This window comes from Salarias fasciatus (assembly GCF_902148845.1).
Source record: "Salarias fasciatus chromosome 7 unlocalized genomic scaffold, fSalaFa1.1 super_scaffold_4, whole genome shotgun sequence".
NCBI lineage: Eukaryota > Metazoa > Chordata > Actinopteri > Blenniiformes > Blenniidae > Salarias > Salarias fasciatus.
In genome coordinates, this window is record NW_021941229.1 from 18,239,113 (window position 1) to 18,248,747 (window position 9,635).

The window sequence follows — 9,635 nt, forward strand, 5'->3', positions numbered from 1 at the left end:
GGCGAAGTGAGGAAGGCACCCTGAAAGAAAAAAAAAAAAGAGGCGGCGAAACAGAGATATTGTAAATAAACTGAGACAGACTCAGGTGGGAGCCTGGAGCCCCGTGTTTTTTCGGCTTCAGATTGCCACAGAGAAAACCCCGGTCATGCAGTTGACAGCTGTTTCTGAAGTGTGTCCGGCCTTGTGCTTGTAAAGTCGTCACACGTAGACCTCATTTTCTCAGAAGGGTTTGGGCACTGCCCACCTGGCCCTCGCATTAGGAGCACCACCCCCACACACAAACAACTTATTTTATACCCCATTTCAAAGGGGAAGCCTGCGTCACTGCTCCTCAGCGACCAGCATGCACCACCCCCTCCCCCCCCACCCCCACCCCCTCCCCCCACCCATGTCATTCCACTGACCTGCTGTCTATAAATCCCTGATTCTAACAAACTATTGGTGCTGTTTCCTGTGTGTCACATTTACCACCAGCAATATAATGTTTTAAATTTCAAGGATTCACTCCAGACTGCAGACTTGAGCTCCGTTTTGTTACATTCTGTAAAATTTTTAAGCTATTTGAAGCAAATAATTATAAACTTAAACATAAAATGTGCAATTGTTGTCATATTATATATCTTAGCAACTCACAAAAGTTGTTTGATTTTATTTCAAGCATGTATCAGTAAAAAACAAGCGTGTTCTTATTTTCGGAAAAGTTGGAACACTTTTGAAACTGTCATTTAAATTGAAGAGAAAACATGAAAATAGCGTAACACAGCAAATAAAATGTTATAGAGTAACACATATTAAAATAAGATCACTTTGAATTTGACACCAGAAACATTTTCCCAAATTGTTAAAACGAGGGTGGCTGAAGTTGTGTGGCGGTAAAACATCTGGAGGAAGTTCTTACGTTTCATTAGGTTTGTCAATAATATGGTTTGACATAACAGAAGCAGGCCACAGAAACACAAGGTGCTCAGACATTTACGTTTGTAGATGTTTCCTTAAATGCAAATACATTTCTTACTGGACTATTTTAATGCCTTTTAATGTGCTGTGATCGAATTTTGCTAAAACTATTGCAACTATTCAAGACCAATGTTTCCTGATGTTAAATTGCAACAATGATTTGGTGTTTCCGGCAACAGAGAAATATTTCTGTCCATGCTACCAAAACCTTGCTGAAGTATGTTTATGGTCTTTAAGTGGTTAGCTTTCTCACTTAACAGCCAGAATATTGTCTGTTAGTTTCAAGGCTTGGGGGCCGTTCCGTGGGGAGCTTGTTTTCTGTGTGTGTTGGAACTCTCGTTTCCTCTTACAGTCCACAGTCAAGTGTTGCTGATGGATCGGTGTGTCTGTGTGTGGTTGTCTGTGTTGTGTTAGCGCTGTGACGATGGATGGATGGAGTCACTCATGCTTGCTCTTCTACAGTTGTTGGGTTTTTCTCTGTGACAGTGTCTAGCAGTGATAGTGTTGCATTTGTGGTTCTTTATAGCTAAAACTGAATGAATCGAAAAAAATGAAAATCATGTGGGCATAAACTCAGAAACATGCATCTTGCCATTAAAATCTATATGTAAAATCATATATGTGGAAACTTTACTTGACAAATGTGCTAATTTTGTGATGACATCATTCTGAGGACATCCAATAGCTGCTTTCCTTACTGAGGAGTTGGCAACACTGTGTAAGACACTTGGCATTTGTTGTAATGACGCTGTCAAAGATCCAAAGGTTTCTCTGAGTATTAATCAAAATCGAATGGGACAAGCTTAGTCAATCGCTGGCGGAGCGAGCCAGATTCAGCGAACCAAACTTTGAAGTTGATGGTGCACTTTGCAAAGACCGCTGTTGTTATGAATGCATCTTTTAGTGGATGAGAAATTCTAATTCCTCGGCCATTCTTTGCCAATGCATTCAGTAATTACCTAACTAACCCTTCAAGATGGGATTAGCTTATGATGCAATTTGTAAGATGACATTACAGAAGTAGTCTGTGTAATTATACAACAGCTACTCCATATTGACATTACAGCACCGTGACCTTCCCCTGAAGACGGCTCCGCCCCCTCAGCAGCAGGGCAGCGTTCTCTCACAGCACTAAGTGTTTCCTGTAACACAAGGCACACTGTTAAATAAATACCTGCGCCTGTTTTGTTACATTAACAATTTGAAATGAGATCAATTGAGGGAGGAAAAAAAAAAACACTTATTACTAATATACCTTTAGTTTTAAATTAGGGCTAAGTGGACTGCAGCCAGATCCTGCCGCGCCCCCCCCCCCCCCCACGGACTGATAATATTATTCACCAGGAGACAATTGCAGACATGTCCTTGGTCTGAGGCCGGCCCTCCCCGACTTGGTGCACATGTGTTTCTGGTTTGGCTGAGTGAAGGGGGACACATTCTGTGTGCCCAAACAGCCTAAGCAGGCCCCCCAAGAGGGCGAGCAGATGAGGCAGCAGCAGCAGCTGGTCCCGGTGACACATTGCTGATTATCTGGTGACGTCAAAGCCAGGGGCAACGGCTGCGGATCTTCCGGTTCTGTTTCCACCTACAGTGTTTTTACCATCATCAGATCATCAAAGATGCGGAGCTAGTGATAGTAATATGACACCACCGTGATGCGGCGCAGTTCAGCAGTGGATTGAGCTGTCGCCTTCAGCAGGAGCGTCTCTGGTTTGAACCCGCTGGCCTCTCCGCGTGGAGATTACAGGCTTCCTGTGTGCTCACTGTTTTCTGAAGGCACTCCGACTGCCTCACACATTTCAAAGTAGGTTAGTTAGGCAACCTACCCATGATCTCCCCTGCCTCCTGCCTCTCTGCTCTGGCTGGGATAATCTTTACCAATGGTTGGATGCATTCTGACTGCTCTGAGTGCAACCGCAATTCTGAAAGTTCACGACATGACAATATTTTTCAAACTGTGTGGTCACCGACATGCTCTCGTACGCTGGCATAGTATATGACGTTCTCAATTTAGATATTTTTTAACAATCAGTATAAATGGTTGTTGCGTTAGTAGCACCGTGGAGGTCACATTTAGCCCTGAGCTTAGGTACACATTGTACCCAATACAAAATGAGACAAATAGCTTAATGAGAACCTTACCGAATGAATTTCAGATCTGTTTGATATTTGCAAAAATCTGGTCCTCATCAACTATAAGCGAAGAGGAGAGCAAGCTGGGTTTTGTGAGTGTGTGTGTGTTTGTGAACAGACAGGAAGGAAGATATGGCTGAAGTTTTGGTAAAACCTTTTCCTCCAGAAAGAAGGTATTCTGAAAGCTTTACAAGAGCAATGACAATAATAGAAAGATGTATTTCTTGTTTGATTGCATTTTCGTGGCACCAACAGGTTGGATTCTTCTCTTCCAGGCTTTTTTCTCTTTGTTTTCTCTGAATCTGAGAGTGTCTCTCGATCCTTTTCCAGGTGATTCCGTTCCCCATGTCGTGTGACATGCGGGGCGAGTGCTCCTGTCGAGATCCCAACGCCATTGAGAACAGAAAGGATGAACGTGTCCGCTCCCTGGGGTGACCGACCCGAGGCGGAGGGGGCAGGGGGGGCCTCAGTTCAACGTCCCAGGACCCTTTCTCCCTTTATGATGACCCCCTTCTTCATCCTCCTCTCGGCCTCCAGTTCCCCCACACATGCTGCTTTAAAAAGGCATACCTCTCCATCCATACTGCAACTCCAACTAGCTGAAACGTCTCCGCCTCCACATCACAGAAAGATCTGAAAAAAAAAGAGGATGGGACTCACGAGACTCCACAGAAAACTTCATTTCTCAGCTACAAGGAAAGTATTCCCTGCAATGCCATTAAAAAAAAAAAGCATATATAGCAAAGAGTTAAAAAAAAAATACATAAAAGAGACATTTTTGAAAGAATAAGAAAACAAACAAAAAAAAAAAACTAAAGTAAAACATAACCAAGCCTAAGTAGCATGCCTTTTGTTGAGTTTTGTGCCGGCTTCAGTGTCTATTTTAGTGACCTTGCTCTACAATCACATGATTGAACCAAAGGTAAATCAAAAATGTGCAAGTCGGGGGTTGTGTCGATGTTGGTTCTGTGTTTTGCAAATATGAAGGAAATTAGAACAAATGTTAAAAATAACTCGCAGACACTTTGAAGGCATGTTCAACACCTTTTTTTGGGAGGGGATGGAAGTTTTTGGCTTAAATCATTCCTAGTTTCCAACTGGTCAGATACTCTGTATCTCTGTGTCCTTTTCAGTAAAGTGTGTTTCTTCATAGGCTCGTCAGACGCTATGGAGGGTATTTCTAGATTGGTGTGGAATAAGACAGCCATATACTGTATACTCTTGAGTTTCAAGCCACTGATTCAACACTAAAGCCAAACTCCACTACACAAAGTGACATTAAATATGTCTACTAATTATCGACTGACCACGCAGAACATGGTCAGAGCAAAGTCCTGAACGTGTGACTCAAACCATTCGGGCTTTTGCTGCTTCCATCCTCAGTTCATAATATCTACTAGGGTTAGACATGTTTGTCTTCCTTGCTGCTTACAGTACCTCTTTATAGCATTTTCTCACATTCACACACGATACTGTCATCTCACGGTAAACGGAATACATGTTGACGACGCAACGTATGAAATGCACTAAGGACTTTATGGAAAATCCAGAACCTCACTTGTCAGTCCCCTCACACCTGTTTGCCCAAGAAAAGTACAACATACATTGATCACGACTTGAAGAATGTCATCAATAACACCTCAATTCCGGTTGGGGTGGGTTTAGTTTCAGTTTGAACTCCTCCCTTAAGGCGTCTGATAAGAGCGTTCTTATCCTTAAGCCCTGATTCATAATGTTTAAACTGAAAATAAAAGCACCCCAGCCTGCTCAGAATGTAATCAATGCTTGTCAGGAGTCTGTGGCTTTTTTCTTTCTTTTCTTTTCTTTTTTTTTTGATTGCACAGTTCTGCACAGCACAGTCACACAAAGAGTACAGAAACAAAAGAGCCAGACAGAGTCCCTCGCCCTCGGTGAGAATGAGTACAGGTGGAAGTACGTCGTATCTGCTCACGTACTACTCCCCCCAACACACACATGCACACAAAAACACACACTCACAGACTTGTCTCACTATCTTTCTGAGGTCCTACTTTTGAATTATTGCATGTCCCAGCTCACTAATCTCAACCATTGCAACTTATTGTAACTTGAGAAAAAGATGATCAAAAACCTAACGCAGACACATCTACACAGGTGTGTGGTTGTTATGTTTAAAGGGGGGGGGGGCTTCCCATTAACGTGGAGCTTTTCACAGCCTCTTAACCGTCACAACTGGAGCTTTAGCGCCAACCGAAAATGTGACTGCAACCTGAGCTCCAAAACCACATTTCCGCTCCTGAAAACATGTAAAACTGTTGCGAGGCCCTGAATTTTGGACCCCACAGGATAGGTGATGCTCCACAGTGTGCAACGTGAGACACACAAGACCACACACACACGCATACATATCTCATTCTCACCCCTCCCGGTAGTATTGAACGCTCTGCTGTTGCTCTGCAGGCAACAATGTTGTACATGAAAATGACATTTGGATGTATATGTCAACACAGCATTTGCAGTCACTAAATGATCAGAGCTCTGTAAGACTCTCTGCCGAGCCTCTTTCAAGCATTTTTAATTTCACCATCTCTTCAGTACAAAGTGCACTTGGTTGTCCCGATCAGCACTTTTCAGTATTTTGAACTTGGGTATTCTGTCCCCCACCAACCAACCACGTCAGACCGTATGGCTGCTACAGTACAATCATATTTGGTTACTCCTCATCCCAAACACACACACACACTCTCGTCAGATTTTTCCTCATGCACATTTGATAACGAAGGCTGCTTGGCGTATTGGTCCAAAGTTTGCTGCTACTGTTCGGCTGCAACCATAGTCATGACTACAATCGGCATGATTATGACCTTTCTTTTCTTCGGGCCTTTGAGTAGGTCCCTCCGACTCATATTTGGCTGCTACTGCATTCCAGATCATTGTCATGATTATATGAGTCTTACAATGTACATGTCAACATAAGATTATTTTCGTGTCATTTTAAGATCGACGTTAGTGAAGAATTTAGACAATACCAGAAATTGCAAAGAGAGTGAAAAGGTATTATTTTCCACCAAATATAAAGGAAAAAAAAAATCAAAAATATCATGTAAATATCATGTTCTTGATGGACAGGAGTGTTGAAAAATGTTTATAGTTTTTTTTTTCTTTGTTTTTTTTCCTCTGGTTATCATGTATTTCTTTTCTTTTTTTTTTTTTTTAAGAAAATGTCATATTTAATCAGTGTTTGTATTATTGACCTCAGTTACTGCACTTTCTAGTTGTCATGTAAGAAGAAAAAGTATATATCTTTCAAAAATGTTTAGAAGCTGCTATTGTCAAAATGGTGATCTGAAACAAACTGTATGATGCTCGGTCATTTGACTCGCTGTGTTGCATTTAGCTTTTCCGTCTTTAATGTTTTGCTCGTACCCGACCCTTGATATTCGGGGCTCATACTCCTTCCCAAACGAAACTGATTTGGATGTTATAAACGAAGTCGGGAGGCATTGTTGCTATAAAGCATTTATCCACTTATGTATCAATTGAGACCCAAAATCCCAAATATTCAAATACATATCAGTGCTTTTTTTTAATATATATATATATATATATATATATATATATATATATATATATATATATTGTCATATTTTAAGTTGAGCAAAGCTGCGAGGTTATTTTGCTTTCCTTGATTTTTGTATAAATGATGATTTCAGTTTAAACTTAGAAATGCTGGGCAAGAAACCAAGAGATGTTATGGGAAACAAAGTGATCATTGTAACTTTCATGAAACATAAAACTTTGTGGGGATACCCTAAAGGATATATCGTCCTCAAGGATTGCATTTAACACTTTATATGAAATCTATATAGCCCTGGTCAAAACAACTTGTATTATCTTGATATTATCAAATTATATGTAATATTACTATTTCAGATACTGCTGCTTTACATAGAACTGTTACCAGTGAGGAGAGACTGACCTGCAATCATGACATACAGTACTGTGCTGGTCCAGCTGTTGGCATGGATAAACCTGAAAACTGCTATTGGATCCTCTCCTTCATGGTGAAATCTGAATTTAACACAATCTCTTGTTGCATACACACATTCACACATTCAGACGTAGCACAGAAAACCTCCTCTTCATTGGTTGCTTGCATAGCAACTGATTGTTGTCCTAAAGAAAGATGGCTACCCATAATTCATAGGGGAGGATGCAATCGATTGCGCATTGGATGAGGACGCCTCCTCTCTACTGTAGTCACCACAGGATCCCTTGCTGTACCTCATGCCTGTAATGTTTGCTGCTTCTATATTTTTGGTATTTTAGTGACATTTTTGCGTCTCATAACAATGGTGTAAATAGTAGAACTATTTATTGAGAGTGTTATACTTTTTTTTTTTTTAAGTTATATTTAATGTCCATGTAAGTTATTTTTACATTGTTCGCATAAACCAACACATTGTAGATTGTGAGTCAAAACCTGTCATTTTGTTTCTGTCGTCTCATTCTCACGCGGTCGAGTCCGTCGAGCGCCGATCAGACAAATACAGCCCCAGTTTCTGTCCACATCCATAAAAGCAACTCCTCTCATTGGTCATTATGTATAGACTGATACAGCTTTCATGCAATGAGGATTAAGTTCAAAACTGACTTTTCCCCTTTAAAAACAGAATGTAACATCTTCTTTCCTGATTTTTTTTTCAATGCAAACTTTATCTTTACATACAAGAACCATTGAAAAGAGATGTAGATGGTAGTGAAGTACACAGATCCATAAATCAATACATGTTTTTTTCTATAATAACCATAGCTGATTGCTGAAGGCAGGAGGAAATACACAAGTGGCAAAGAAAGGGACCCAAGCAGAGGAGAAATGAGTGTTCCTGGATGAGGAAAAAGCAGAAGGTGTGCAGGGAGAGAGGTAGGGATGGGTGGGCTGCTTTTCCTGGCTTGTCGAGCTATTTGTCCAGGTGTGAAAATGTGTACTCATAGAGGCTGCCCCTTGGCCAGGGGTGGCCAGCCTGACTGGCAACAAGCCGAGGCCAATGAGTCAGAGTTTCTCCTGGGGGTGGCAGCCGTCCCTCTCTGGGACTCCCACCATCCCCTGCCTCCCGCAACTCGCTACCTCCACCTCCTCACTCTTCGACACACTGCCTCATCTGTCACTGTCAGGTATGCCTGCGCGGGGCGGCCAGGGTCAAGCTGGCCCTGTGAAAATGAGAGAGGATGTTTGCCCAGCTTACCGAGCCTTTTGAAGTCAGGCTGAAGGAACACAGTTCTTCTCACCTACAGCCTGTGCTTATCACATACTACGATGTGTATAGCAGTCCTGTTTTTTTTTTTTTTTTCCTTTGACAGGTTTTGATACCTCTCCAATTTTTCCACCAACAGTCGCTCCTTTGTTTCTGATTTAACACCTTGTTTTGTATTTCTTGTTCTAAAATGGCTGAAACTTTTACATCTAACTTGTTATAAAGCAACGGGGGAGTGTAAGGAAGAGTGTCTGAAGCCCTCAGAATCTATGTGGAGAAAAATACTGATGTGCCATCTTGTTGTAAGACATTTTCTTTGTGTGTTGTAACACATGAAGTACCTCTCACAGGCCTCTGGTTATAGAATGCTCCTCTTATGTCTGTTTCCTAATCCTTCAATAAATAAAAAATAAGGTGAACTGTCCTTTTTTCTAAGTGGGAAGTACAAAAAAAAAGTGTATTTGCATATTATGTGGATATCTAGTGGTATTACTGCGATGTTTCGTACCCAATTGCTCAACAAATATATTTTAAGATGTAAATAATATTATATGATGATTGTATTTGCAAACCATGTACTAACTGTTTGGGACTAGCTCTTGGATTGATTTTTATCATAACTATTATACAAGGAAATGATCCGTGAAATGTTGTGCATTGTGTCAAAGTATCACCTGCAAGACAGAAAAAAAAAAAGAAGAAAAAAAATCTGTGATGCTTTACCACACCACTTGCTGTCAGCATTTATTTGTTCATAATGGCTTAGTGCAAGCACTGTTGTCAGTTGTCTAAACCATGAATTTATCCATTGAGTCATAAATTATTTATTTGTTGTCAAGATAAATAAAATCATACTGGTCATTTCTGGGTCTTAGAAGTCTGTTAAAATTGACTCTCATGAAGAAAACGTGTGCATTGACTCACAGCGACCTGCAGCTTTCATTTCATTTCATTTCACTCCATACTGTGCATTGTTGAGTCTTATCCATATGCCTTTGTGTTTGCTGAGAATTTCACCAACACTGTAAAGGTAGCCATCAAACTCAGTAGTTCCTCCCTCCCTCTGATGGCCTCCTCTGTTTTTCGGTTCTTACACAGTATGCACTTTTTCAGGCACATATACAAACAGAATGGACTTTTATGTTTTCAGTTGATGTCTCTCTCTGTTTTCACAGTTGCAATTATAGATATTTTTGGTGCTCTGGTACATGGCAAAACATGTCTGATGTGTACTATATTTTCATAAGGAAGAGTCAGATGAGTATCATGTTCATTTTGCTGTCATTTATTGTGTAGAAATAAAACACTGGT

General features: G+C 40.9%; 1 protein-coding gene across 2 annotated transcripts in view; it reads left to right on the plus strand.

Moving 5' to 3' along the window:
- pappaa (pregnancy-associated plasma protein A, pappalysin 1a) overlaps positions 1-9,110 on the plus strand; it is a 92,287-nt gene extending 83,177 nt beyond the window's left edge. For both annotated transcript variants that reach the window (XM_030084476.1, XM_030084477.1), the window contains exon 22: positions 3,421-9,110. In XM_030084476.1, coding sequence (XP_029940336.1) covers positions 3,421-3,525 — 105 coding nt within the window. In that variant the 3' untranslated portion in view covers positions 3,526-9,110. The remainder of the gene's footprint in view (positions 1-3,420) is intronic.
- The last annotated feature ends 525 nt before the right edge of the window (positions 9,111-9,635 follow it).